The sequence below is a fragment of the Zootoca vivipara genome, chromosome 7 (assembly GCF_963506605.1).
Source record: "Zootoca vivipara chromosome 7, rZooViv1.1, whole genome shotgun sequence".
Classification (NCBI taxonomy): Eukaryota; Metazoa; Chordata; class Lepidosauria; order Squamata; family Lacertidae; genus Zootoca; species Zootoca vivipara.
This window is the reverse complement of record NC_083282.1, coordinates 51373749-51388199: the sequence shown is the minus strand read 5'-3', so window position 1 is coordinate 51388199 and position 14451 is coordinate 51373749. Positions and strand designations below refer to the sequence as shown.

General features: G+C 43.4%; 1 protein-coding gene across 1 annotated transcript in view; it reads left to right on the top strand.

The window, feature by feature from the left end:
* Positions 1 to 14451, top strand: part of GRM4 (glutamate metabotropic receptor 4) — a 241850-nt gene that overhangs the window by 179234 nt on the left and 48165 nt on the right. The window contains exon 6 of the mRNA XM_035122273.2: positions 12957 to 13157. Coding sequence (XP_034978164.2) covers positions 12957 to 13157 — 201 coding nt within the window. The remainder of the gene's footprint in view (positions 1 to 12956; positions 13158 to 14451) is intronic.

Genomic DNA, 14451 nt, shown 5'->3' with positions numbered 1-14451 from the left:
TGTTTTCTGATCTGTGGTTTGCTTCCAACCTAATCTTGTCCTTTAAAAGATTTTAAAGTAGGTATCAGCATCTTGTGAAAAGGTGTTGGGGCTGACGGCTTCAGTGCATCAGAGAACAGGTGCTTTAGGAGTAAATGCACCAAAAGCTTTTCTTATAGGCTCTTCAAAGGAGAGGACCCACTGCTCGACATAAGGCAGGTAGATCAGTCTTCTTGGGCAAATTTTGAGCTTGGGTATTGTGTCCAGACTACAAAAACAGCAGCAGAGGGGGCCAGGCTCATTCAATTGACTTTATTTTCTGGGAGGAGGGATTTTGGAGGGAATGCAGCATGGAAAGGACCACAGTTCAATTGTTTTTTATATTTTCCCCTGTGGGCTTCAAAAAAGATCAGGGTCTTCTTAAGCTGAATGTCCGACACTTTCTTCACTGAAGGGTTTTCAGTATTATTAGAATTGTTATGCCCTGTATTGGATCTCTGTCCAGCTCAGAGGAAAATGTCCACAGAACACAAATCAGAATATTATTGGCATAGAAAGCTAGCTGCGTGTTTGTCTTTATAGCAGAGATGTAAGAAATCTAAGACATAAGAAATGCAGCTTGTCTCCTGCAGCACCATTTAGGTTGCAGGGGCAACAGCTTTGCTAGTTCATTCATCATGTTAGATTTTAAAATGAGGTGGAAAGCTGGCTGTCTCCGAGGCAGCCTTCACTAACCTGGGACTGATGGGAGTTGTAGTCCAAAACATCTGGAGGGCTACAGGTTAGGAAATACTGCTTGGAAGTATGCAGAGCAGTGGCATAGCATGGGGCCCGGAGGGGGGGGGGCATGGCCCCGGAAGCAAAATTCTGAGGGGTTGCATCCAGGTGACCCCACACCTGCCAGCTACCATGGAGATCCCCACCCCACCCCGGCGAAGGTGGCAGAGCGGTTTCAGGGTCACAGTGAGCAGGCACGGATAGAGGGAGACCTGCCCCATGCTCTTCTTCATGAGTGTTGTAAGGATTCGCCCACCAAGGGCTGCATTGGCCGGCTGGACTTCCCCCTGTGTGGGCAGGTGGCACAGTGCAGCCTGGTGGCTCTGATGCAGGGGCGCTCTGGCGGCTTCAGTGGCTTGCCCACCCCAGGCACCAGCAACCCACGCTATGCCACTGATGCAGAGCTCAGGTAGTGTTGGGCTTCACAGGGCAACACATGCACTTTACATTGGGCCTGGAAGCCAATAGGCAACTGACACAGAAGAGGTGTAACATAGTCTATAAAATGCTGGCTGACACATCTGGTCCCAGTTGCTAAATTACGCATTTTCCTAGCAACATGATGAGGAGAGGATGAAAAGTAATGAGCATGTACAAAATCTGATATTGGGGCTGCCTTTCAGGAACTAGGTTCCAAACTGTGTCATATATTTGATGTTGTTGGCCTACTTTCAATAAACTTGCTTGCTAGGAGCCCAGCTGCCAAGCGCTCATCCACTGGAATAATTACACCTTCCCCTTTTCTTGATTATCATAGAATCAGCTCTGATTCAACACTTTCAAGCATTAAAAAGTGAGCTGAGAAACTTGTTCCTTCTCTCCCATTCCTGAAATCTAGTTCTAGTCCTTCCTTGATGCTTAGCTATGGTCTTGATCTTATTGTGAGTGTGAGACTTCAGCTTTTTATTCTGAAAGAATTTCTTAACGGAAGTGTATAAACTTAGATGAGTACTAATAGCTATGTTTTCAGTCATACGGTAGTAGCTTCTACTAGAAATGGACAATTCCTGATTGTCCCTAAAACTTTCAGGATAATGCTCATAGTTAATCCAAGCACTATTTAATGTGCTGTGAAGGATGTTCAATGTATTTTGACCCCACATGAGAGTTTGAGAAAGGCAGAATTAGGGAGGCTTTTTGCTTTCCTAACTTTCTCAGTCTTTCTGTTGGGGCTTACTTCTAGTGAGATCTCAGCAGAGACTCTGAGACAAGAATGTGCCTTTTCCTTTTCCTGTAATGAAAATAGAACTGTTTTTGAAAGTGGAAAATAAAGGAATCAAATCAATAATTTAACTTTATGGGCTTGGTGCTGCCATGCACAGCTTCAGTGAACATATTTAAGATGGTGCCTATGGCCCATTTTGAAGGTCACACGAAGTTCATGGATTGTGGATAGGGTACAACTCTCATTGCTTAGAGTCCCAAGAGCACATCTGCACCAGTGTTTGAAATGGCAACATGCACATTTTGGGTGCTATTGAATAATAGCCACTTTTATGGAAGATCAGATAGGACCCACATAGCAAAATGCTGGGAGGAAACTCCCAGAGGTTTTTAGCTCAAGACTAAAGTCTATTACAACCTTCTTTTAAAAATATGTAATTATCTTGACAAGACAGAGTGGCTTGTCTGTTCATTGAGAGACGAATGCGGGAAGGGCTCTGAGCTGAGGGAGAAGATTAATAGTCCTTGTCAATGATGGGAAAGAAAGGATAACTTGACGGGTTTCACATGAGTAATCTCAGTGTAGTCCAAGAGCATTTTTATAACTTTGAAGGATGGGCTGTAAATTTACCTCCTTGATATAATCTTTTTTTGTTGGTCAGTTCTCTATCAATTTGTTGTAGCGTCTCTTCCGCCTGATACATCAGCTGCTGAGCATGGTGCTCCCATCCTGAAGTGAAGGTTACAAGGACAGAGAATGGGAATGCTGCTGGGTATCATTCCTGCATCTCTGGGTTTCTTCCTGTGCAGAGAAGAGGGATAAAGGAGAGGGAGATGCACAGTGTCATGCAGCATCCTTCTGGGTATCATCAACATCATCAAGGTTGAAATTTATTACCTGCCCTTCACCATCAGGTTAAATTCAATATGAAAAAGAATGAAAACAACAACTTTGGGTTGTCCTGGTTTTTACTTTTTGAAATATGCCAACCCTACCAGAACCAAGAGCTACATCTTCAGCATTCTCTGCAAACCATATAGTGCAGATGCCAGACATACCTCTGTGGGTTGGGAATTCCATGACTGTGGGGCTGCCATGGAGCCACCCCTGGGCCACACACTCCAACTTCTGAGAGTGGACACCAGAGAGAGTCTGTAGGGAGGAAGCTGGATCTTTCAGATATTTGAGGCCTAAATCACTTAGGCCTTTAAACATTAATATGAGCACATTGAATTGGGTCCAGAAACAAACTGGTTTTAGAACACGGGCTACATGAGTTCTAATGGGAACCCCAGCCGATAAACTGACTGCTGCATTTTAGATCAGTTGAAGCTTCTGAGTTGTATTCAAGGACAGCCCCACAGAGAGCACACTGCATAATACAGTCTGAATGTTACTGGAGCATTGAGTGCCATGGATCAATCATCTCTGTTCAAAAGGGTGCCTAGCTGGCAAACCATCTGGGGCTGGAAATAAGCACTCCTAGCCACTGATGCCACATGACCCTCAAGTGACAATGTTGGATCCAGGGGTACCACCAAGCTAGGAACCTGGTCCCTTCAGTGGAGTGCAACTCAATCCAGAACAGGCCATCTTCCCACCTCCTTGACTTGAGATCTTTGAAGACATAAACCCTCTTTTTTCAGGATTGTTGGTGGCAGTTAACTAAGTGTTCCTCACCCACTGAAATTCATGGACTTAACTTGTTAATTCTAATGGGTCTACTCTGAGTAAAAATTAGTTGAATACCACCCTCAGTTTCCATTTGTTGGCTAATGTCCAGCCCATAATTGCTAAGCATTCCAATCCTAACTGAGACAGATCAGAAATTTGTCATCAATCATATCAGACACTTAAGTTACCTTTTCTATTTATTTCTGCCTTCAAAGTGACATTGCAGTAGACCACATTAGGTGTGTTCCAATGTTACCATTTGGGGGCTTATTCCCTGTTGTAGAAAATATTTCCCCCTCCTTGAAGGGATGTCCAGATTATTATTTTTTAGTGGTTCATGTGTAAAGGAGTGTGCAGTCAATATGCTTTCTTCGCTGAAATGGAAAAAGAAGGTATATCCCTCACACATTGGGAAATAATTTGCTACATTTCTAGGAGCTATCTTTCAAATTAAAAGCGGCAACTTCTCATCTTACATGCCACATCCAACATAGTCACAAGGTTTTAAAAGCTGACAAATATATATTCTCAAGGCGCAATCAAAGCTCCCCCTCCCTCCTTGCGTCAGCTCTGTCAGTCACAGCGACCATGGCTATAGGTTGAGCCAGGATGATCGGGGCTGATATTATCACACAATGGTAGTGAGACTGGCTTGATTTCCATCAGACCCTGGGTCAGCTCAGCCTCTCCCCTTGGGGCTTCCTGCTGCTTCCCACCAGCTCCCACCTTGGAGGGTGTGTGGGGATCCCAAAGAAGTGTGTGGGGGGGGGTCAGAGGTCAGGGAGTTGGCGCTAGACAACCCAAGGAAGGGCCTTAGTGCCTCAAGAAATATTGGAGCTGGCAGAGGGTACCCGTGTTCAGAAAGGTCAGGGCTTTATCCGGAGGAACGCTCGTGGGTTGACAGAGGGGTGTTCCACCCTTAAGATACCAGACATCTCCAAAAGGGCTGTTGCCACAGCTGCTAGTCCCTCCTGTCATTCCTGCCAGTATAGAACTTCATCTTGGGGAGGCATATGAGAGTTAGCCAGATGCTGAGGAGGCAGCTCTGTCACCCAGGACACAAAGACACAAGCACTGGCACAAATAAACCTCACAGGTCCTGCACACTCATTGAAGTGCCTGTTTGTTTGCTCATAGCAGAAACATGTCACTTCAATCTCCCAGGACATTCAATACAAGATCTCAAAGTAGCTGTCTTATTACAAAAGAATTTCAGAAATAGACTGGAAAGAGAAGTTGCTGAATTGCAACTTATTACCAAACTTAAAACCATTGTTGAGACCTGGCCTGAATAGAGACATTTGATTCTTATCTCATTATACATGATAAAGCTATTTTTAGCCATCTCACCCCTTGCTTTTTCCTGTTAAGACCAACTGCAGTCGTTAACAGTCGTCAACAGGTTGACCACACCTATCAGCCAATCACCCATTCCCATTGGTCTCTAAGGTGCTACTGGAAGGACTTTTTAAATTTTGTTTTGACTACGACAGACCAACATGGCTACCTACCTGTAACTTCTGAAAACAGATATGGTCCACCAGAATAGAGAGTCTTTAATCTTGCAGATTTAATGCAAACATAAATTGATTTTCCATATCCATGGGAAAAAGTCAAGAGTCCCATGCTGTGAATTTGATTTATGTTTCAAGGAATGTTAAAATTCAGAATCAAGGCATTGAAACGTGGATGCAAGGAAGTATCTCATTTTTGTGTCTTGGGGGGGGGGGAGTTTTGTAATCACCATCTATCATTGCTTCTACAGCTAAAGAGAAGGGGTTATCTTAGGTCTGCCCTTCCCCAGACTAGGTAGTTTCTAGGAAAGATCAAACCTTTTTCTGTGATGATGTTGGTAGGAAGAACTGATGAAAGCCCATGTCATCCTCTTCCCATTAAGACTTGGTTTCTAAAATATGATTATTCCATTTCTTCCAGTTGGGAACTTGTAGAATTGGAGGCTAACTGTGTTTACTTCCATTGGCTCGATAATTAAGCCAGCTCTTCTTTCAATAGTTGCCACTTAGGAGTCAGTGAAGATCACCTTTTTTGGCTGGCAATGTTGGCTGTGGGCAGTTTGAATGCTTGGTACTGAATATTTGTCTCCATTAAGTCATAATAATAGTATTTCTGGCAGTTCTTCAAGAGGCTGGTGTATGCACTGTTAGCAACTTTCAGCACTACCAAAACTAAAAGTGGAACCCATAACTTACTTAAAACTTGGAATCACAAGTATAGAACAAAATTATCTGGAATGAATTATAACATGAACGCTTTCTTCTGTTAATGCCCAGCAGATTGCAAAGAAGCCAGTGGTACTTAACTGAGTCTGTGAACTTAATGATAGTTGTGTGTGGAATTTCAGTTATACATATTGCGAGGAAATGATAAGTAGCTAAGTATATAGCAGGGATCTGTTATAGTTATGTACATGGTCCTGAAGAGTAGGCTGGCCTTCCATCAAGTGTGTGGCTCACATAGATAGGTTTTTTAAAATTATTTGTTAGGAAGATGAACCGGGAGGGGCGGGACAGGCCACCCCCCAACAATCTAACTCCACCATGTGTTTACTTCAGCATTCCTTCCCCAGCTCACTGTGATTGGAATAGACTGGGGAAATAATTCACTGTGATTAATTCACTGCCCATCAAAAGAAGAAGAAAAATCCATCTCCTCCTCCCCTCTTGCATTCAAGTTGATTTCATGGAAAAGAAAGTAGAGATGGCCATGTTTAACTTTTTGAAGGAAAAAAACAAAGAGTTACTCAGATGGTTGGGCACTTCCTGATCCACCTTGCATATATGGGTAATGGTGTGGTCCAACTCTGTAAATGAAAAGCTACTCAGAATCACCCCAATTTGCCACCTTAGTTGAGGTACACACAGTGCTGACGCAAGACCCTCATATAGATTTAGCTGCAACTGTATTCAGGGAAGAACCACATTACTTAAAATGTTGTTAAATTCTTATTGTAGAACATTGTTTTAAAGTGGTCTGGCATTTATACAGCAAAGCAACCTTTATAGGAGAATGTTGTTTCTGCGCCCTCCAATTCCGAAGCAGCAGGAAGTGTCAGGTCAGCCTTTTACAGGGTCATTTTCCTTGTAGGAAGAGCGCTAATGTGGTTATTGCATTTTTGTAACATCTGCTCCCATTGCAGAATATGTATACTGGTTGAGCAGAGGACAGGAAGCAGGCATCCAGACAAATAGTATTAGTCTTGGAACAGGCCCACCCCTACAAAAAGCAACAGCTTAACTTTACAACTCCCCATGGCTGTTTCTTGCTACCAATCACAAAAGCCCAGGGTTCTTTCCCTAACCAGGATCAAACAGCAAAACAGCTTCCTTCAGTTCCCATCCAGGCAATTCCAGTGGCTTACAACAAATACCAGCCATGAAAGGCCATTAAGTGAGCTATAGAAAAGCTTAGCAGGCATGTCAAACCTGCGGCCCTCCAGATGTTTTGGCCTACAAATCCCATGATCCCTAGCTAGCAGGACCAGTGGTTGGGGAAGATGGGAATTGTAGTCCAAAACATCTGGAGGGCCGCAGGTTTGACATGCCTGGCTTAAGGGGTTAGGAAGTCATCTATTTGCTTTGCGCAATTGAATAGTATGATTCAGAACAATGTCAAACCTTGCACTTTGAATTTCACCTAGCATCCTTTATGTTCCAGCAATTATGCTAGTTTGATGTTGCAAAACGCCTAAGATTCCTAATATGTAAGGTCCACAGTTGCACGATCTGAGGTTCTGCGGAACTCTAAGCTATCCAGTGACCCCTGAAATGCAATCCTAAAGCTAAATTGCAAAATCTAGAAGTCTACCCTATAAGACGAACTGCAGACACAAGAAGCAATATTTGGAGTAGAATCTCTGGAAGGCCTACATAAATTCCTGCAGGTTCTATACCTTGTATAGTTTGGAAACATTTCACTTCCCTACATCCCATTTCAGTCTTATTGACCAACCAGGTGTCACTTCAGTGTGGCCAAAACAAATAATTGAATTCATACATTGTAAAAATGATGTGGAGTTTTCATTTTTTTAAAAAAGGAATATACCGGTATTTTAAAACTCAGATTGTTGACAGTTGAACATTTTAAAATAAATTCTTCAAAAACTGCTAAAGGATGGAGTGTCATTGTCCTTGACCCCTTCGAGCTCAGAATAGCTTGCTTGCCTGCCTCTGCCTCTATGTGTGTGTGTGTGTGTGTGTGTGTGTGTGTGTGTGTGTGTGTGTGTGAGAGAGAGAGAGAGAGAGAGAGAGAGAGAGGCTTTTACACTATCAGGAGAAATCTGGAGGCTTGTAGCTGCTCCTCAGCCCCACCCATACCCACCTCATCAACACCATATACCACCTCCTATACCATCCTGACTGATTATTGGTTGGGTGATTCTCCTGAGCCAGCAGCAAGTGTAGCATCAAGTGAATAAAGAAATCCGTGAATGTGCTTTTCTTTCCCTGCCTCATTCTTTGCTAGCCATAGGAGCATCTTTCCCTCTGATATGAATCACCACACCACATATCACAGCATCAGGGTCATACCAAGCACCTAAACACTCCACTTGGCTATTATAAGCTGTGATATTGCTGGAAGGAGCACACTGGGTGGTCAGAGAACTTGTTATATACATGAAACCTCTGCCAGTCTTGACTGTAGAATGCAAGAGAGGAGATGAGACATCATTCACTTCTGATAGGTCAGTGCTTTCTCTGATTATTCCCTTAGGTCGGGAGTAAGGAACCCGTAACTCTCCACTTGTTGGATTCCAGGTCCCATCCATCCCATACAGATGATCAATAGTTTGGGAAGCTTGGAGTTGTAGCCCAGGACTATCTGGAGGGGCTACCAGTTCCCCACCACTGCCGTAGACTTCCCAATTTAGAATGTCCCCTATTTTTAAATCCTCTTCTCCTTCCCGAGTTTCATGGCTTTATGCACATAGCCAGGCATGCGCAAGCACACCCTTTCCCTCTGCTGATGAAGGGGCACTATTTGGGAGGCTGGGTCGGTGTTATTCTGGCAGTACCATACCACAGGGGACCCTCTTTTAGCTCCAATTAACCGTGTGCTGTGTTAATGGGTATCTTTTGCCAAATGATTAACATGTTTCAAGTCCCATTAAGAGCGGTTATGACAGGAAGAGGCAGGCAGCTGTCGTGGGTAATTACCGTATACTTGAATGATCCTGCAATCCAACGCTGGCTGGAGAGGGGGCGGGAGGGTGGGTGGGTGGGGGAGGAATATCGGGATGGGAGAAAAACTGAAGGTGTGTTTGCCAGTGGCAAGGACTTGATAGAGCACATCCTGGAACTGATGGATGCTGTGCAGACCATCCTTTGACACAGCTGATAGCACTTGGGAGACTGATGTGAGAGCCACCGATGGTGAGATGGATGGTGCCAGGGGCTGAATAATATTTGCATATGCTGCTACTGAGGCTGTGACTTGGGTGTACAAGTTTGAGAGTTCAAAGAAAGTGTGCTGTTTGGTTTCCCTTGCCAGCTACAGGCAGCTCTTACACTGTAAAGGAAGCAATCCACAGAAGAGGGTTGCTATCATAGCACTTGGAATGAGTGACATCCTCCTATATCTTGTAGAGGGCCTGGTTCCTCCCAGGGTTTTGTGATGAAAGTGCTTTCATTATCTGTAGCTCCACCATGAACGTTGCCAAGCAAATGTAGTGAGAGTTAACCTCTTGCTACTCATGTTTCTTAATTTCAGGGGAGATTTGAAAACCTACTTCTAGACCTTTCTTTTCTGGACCATCAAAACCATGGGTACTAAGCTATGTACACAACACATCTTTGCGTGATGGGCAGAAGCTGTTGGCTCGCAAAGCATTCACTTATTTGTTTTAAAAATTATACCCCACTTTTCTTTATAAAATATTCAAGGTGACTGATGAGAAAGTTCATAAAATACGGAGTAAGACTGAACACATGCAGGGACTTCGTGATCCCTCCCAACTCTATGATTCTATGAGAAACAGCCCAAACAGCTAAAATTAAGGTAAAGGTAATGGGACCCCTGACCATTAGGTCCAGTCGTGACCGACTCTGGCGTTGCGGCACTCATCTCGCGTTATTGGCCGAGGGAGCCGGCGTACAGCTTCCAGGTCATGTGGCCAGCAGGGGCAAAGCTGCTTCTGGCGAACCAGAGCAGTTTCATACAATAAAACTCTGGGTGGGATAAAACAATTTGGCATAAAATAAAAAGACAAAGCATTAAAAGCTCAGTTCACCTGAAGCTTAAGAGAATGAGTGGGAGCCAACCAAGCCTCTCTAGGGCGGGAGTCCTACAAGCTGGAGACTGCAACTGGGAAGACCCTGTCTTAAATCCTAACCAATTGTGCTTTTGAAATTGGTAGGACGTGGGGCCTCTAGTGTTGAATGCAGTGGGCAGGCAGGATCTTATGGGAGGAGGAGATCTTTCAAAGGGTCTTCACTCTGGCTGTTGTAAATAAGAACCTTGAGTTTCAAATTGTGCTCAGAAAGGAACTACATGCCAACATAAAACATAGGTGATATAATAAGCAGTGGGGGCTCTGGAAATCTGTTTGGCCACTGCATTTATTACCAACAGAAGCTTCTGAACACTTTCCCAAGGCATTTTCACAGAGAATGTTGCATCAGTCTAGATGTGACCAGGACATGTGTAATTATGGCCAGAATTGTTTTATCAAGAAAGGGGCATAGCTCATTTACCGGCCAAATCTGTGCAAAAGCTCTCCAAGCTCCTGCTGTCACAGGGCCGGCTCTAGGGGTAGGCTGGGTGGCGCGGGACGCTGGGTCGGCAGGGGGGCGCTGCGTGGCGGAGCCATGCGGAAACCACGCTGCGTGCTGCGTCCACCCACCAGCCGCGAAAAGAAACGGGGCAGGGCGGGGGCGCCTGAGCGACCTGCGCACCACGGCGCCAGGGCGCCTGACCTGCTTAAGATGGCCCTGTGCTGGCATATGAGGTTCTAGGAGTGCAGCACTCCCAAGATGCAAAACTGGCCTTTAAAGAAGAGAGCAATCCAATCCAGAATAGATTCTGCTCCTGGTTCAGCTCTTCTGCTGACCAACAGTGTCACAGTCTTTTCTGGATTAACCTTAGGTTATTAACAGCTCACATCTAGTTCATTTACTGTAGTCAAGATGAATTTGTTAAAATAAAGAAAACAGAGAATCATAGAATTGTAAAGTTGGGAGGGACCCCAAGGGTAATCTAGTCCAACTGCCTGCAATGAGAGAATCTCAACTACGTCATACATAACTCCTTGCTTTTTCATGCAAGACCATTTGCAGTCCTTTACAGTCATCAACAGCTATCAGTCAGTCAATCACCCATACCCCTCCCCACCCTTTCTCTCCATATAAGCGTCTGGGGACTTCTATTTCAGTGTATATGAAGAAGTGTGCATGCACACGAAAGCTCATACCAAAATAAAAAACTTAGTTGGTCTTTAAGGTGCTGCTGGAAGGAATTTTTTTTATTTTGTTTCATCATACATGGCCTTCCAAGTTCTGTTTAAAAACCTTCAATGAAAGATGGACTTTGTATGCCCTAGCAAACTAAATAAGAAGTTTGAGTACTCAAAGGCTAGAACAGCATCACAGGTTCTTCTGCAATCAAAGCTGGGGCATTTGTGTTCCTAGTGTGATAATGTGAAACAGAGCAATTTAAGATGGAAAAATTGCGTAGGAAAGCTGTTGCTAACAGGATGGAACACCACTATGAGCATTTTTCACACAGGAGGAGTAAATAACCTTCCAGTCTCCCTCTCCTGCTATTTATGAGAAGATGTGGTTGTCGTTAATGTGGAAACATCATTATAAGTTCTACATTCACACTAGAAAACTATATGGGCAAAAACTGCAAGTCTTGCTCTTTCATTGAAAACAGTATACAGCACTTGCAAGGAACCCCAGGCCTGGGTGCCACAGGTGGCCCCCACAGGCTTCTCCACCTGGCCTCTGGGACTCTCTTCAGGCCACACCTCCTCTCTGTGGGCCACACCCCTCTTTGGCCCTGTACCAAACCCTCCTTGGGAGCTCTTGCTTGGGTGGAATATGTTCTAGAATTGTGATAATAGATAATGGAGAGGTGGGTAGGTATATGTAGAAAAACTCTGAGTTTTACTTGGCTGGAATGTTGTAGCCACCTATATAAAGATATGAGTCACATCCTTTGCTTCACTTTGAGCTCTGTCCACCCCTTACACCCACCACTGGTGAAGGTTATCCAGGAAGGAATTGTCCCCCCACCAGCAAATTGAAAGAGGCTCCCTACCCCTGATCTACAGGATCACTAAAATCATGGAATGGCATTGGTTACATTTGTGGCTTCTGCACTCCTTTTACTAATGAGACAGGGCCAATCTAGCCTCGCTTCTGGATTTCCCACAGGTGCCTGGTTGTGAGAACAGAATGCTGACCTAGATGAGCCTTGGTCTGATCCAGCAGAGCTCTTGTAATGACAAGACTCAGCCCAACTCTTTTGCACTATGGAGGTATACACTGGGTGGGGTTTTCTTCTTATTTACCTTCACGTGCAACAAACCAACTGAAACTGTTATGGTCTTCTAATATTTCTTTACATTCCCTTTTTTAATAATATTTTTATTAAGGTTTTCTATTATATAAAGAAAGAATAAAAAAACAATTCATAACAACAAATAAATCTAATTTAACAACTCATTTTCATTCATGGACTTCCCCGAGCTCCTTTTCTAACGGTTCATTGCTTATCATACTTCACAGGTTCTATTCATATTTTCTATACTTAATTACAATTTTTTCATACACTTTAACTTCCATTGTAACATTCTATTCTATATTTTACAATTCTTTCTCTTATTTCATAACCTGCAGCGTACACAATTGCTTATATTTCTCTTCATATATCAATTCTACAATATTTTTTATAATAAACTCTAAATTTCTTCCATTCCTCTTCCGTCTTCCCCTCTCCCCGGTCGCGTAGTCTTCCGGTTAGATCAGCAAGTTCCATATAGTCCAACATTTTCATTCGCCATTCCTCTACAGTGGGTATCTCCGATGTCTTCCAGTACTTTGCCAGTAGTATTCTAGCTGCAGTTGTGGCGTAAAGAAATAGATTCACATCTTTCGTAGGCAATTGTCTAATATTTCTTTACATTCCAAGCCCCCTCCTATCTCAGTACACATTTTCACCTCAGCATGAAAGAGTTCAGTGGAGACACTCCTTCCAAGAAGCCGGAGTCCTTTGAATCCTTTCCAGGAACGGAAATTTCACAGTGAATCCTAGATTTCAAAGCAAATGGATAACCTTGTAAGTCTGCAGTTGCCCATAAAAGCATGTGATGAAATCCTGCCCTTTGCCTTTTGTCTTCCAGATCGTGAGCGGATTGGCCAGGACTCTGCCTATGAGCAGGAAGGAAAGGTGCAGTTTGTCATCGATGCTGTCTATGCCATGGGCCATGCGCTTCACAACATGCACAAGAACTTGTGCCCTGGGAAGATTGGCCTTTGCCCCAAGATGGACCCAGTAGATGGTGCAGAGCTTCTCAAGTACATCCGTAGCGTCAATTTCTCAGGTCTGTCTGTCTGGGGGAGATAACCCTCAAGGCCATACAGCTCCTTGGGGCTTTTTTTGGGCATCAAACCCTGCCTGGTTTAATATAAAACACTGACTGAATGTTTAAATGTTCCACTTGCAACGCTTTGTATGGTTTTGCACCCCCTAGCTACAGACTTAGTGTAAGATGTATTCCTCCCTCCCAGTACTCTGAAAATAATACATCTTGAGATGCAACAACAAGCACACCAGGTTGAAATGGTATAGGGTGTTTTATCTGTAATTGCTACACTTCATTCACCACTTTTTAAATGGAGTATCTAATTAATGTTCTCATCAAACAGTTGTTTCCCTATGTTTCTCCTGGCTTATTCCATTTCATTTGGGAGCCCAAACAAAAATCTACCTTCTGGGGAAAATAAAAAAGCAACAGCACAGTTGGTCCACCGGCGTAGATTATCTTTGTGCTGCCCATCTTTTGAAAAGAGACAGATTTGATGTGTGCAGCAAGGTTTCAGGCAATCGAATCCTGTTGGCATGTCTTTGCACACCTTTGAGTAATGTGTTTTAGCAATGACTTTATATTTAATTGGGTTTTTAATGTGCACTAAACAATGCAAAATCTCTTAAAAGATTTTTATGCAGATTCTGAAACTAATTATTATTATTAACACCATTTATCCCCTCTTGACCACATGGCTACATTGTTAAAGGCATGGAGCCTCTATAAAGGTGAAATGGGAGGATTGGGTTTTGGTTGCTCTGGGTCATGTCTATGAGATGGGAGTAGGTCTTCCTTGTCCTGGAGTGGTTATAAAGATCTATAAAGTATGGTACATGCAGTGCTTTTTTCTGGGGGTACGCAGGGGTACGCATACCCCTAAACATTTTTTGAATCTAAGTTTGGCCTCAATGAGGGGCAATATTTCAATATGAGTATGAAAGTCAGAGTACCCCTAAACATTTTTTATAGAAAAAAGCACTGGGTACATGAATCATAGAATTGTGGAGTTGCAAAGAAGAGAGGTTATGTTTCACTCTGTTTCTCATTTTTACTATCTTAAGTTCAGCTTTTCACATTTCCACATCAGTTTGCACTCAAAATAATTCTCATGAAACTTCACCAGCATTTTACCTTTCTGTATGCAATTTTACCCAATATAATGCATTACTTTATGGTATTTTCCTTAATACACACATTTTATGCACACTTTCCCCATATGTATGCATTTTCATCCACATTGGTTGGAGAACTGCACTGCAATAATTTGAAGATGTGTACATTTCAAAAGATAGGTAAGGTTCATTTTGCA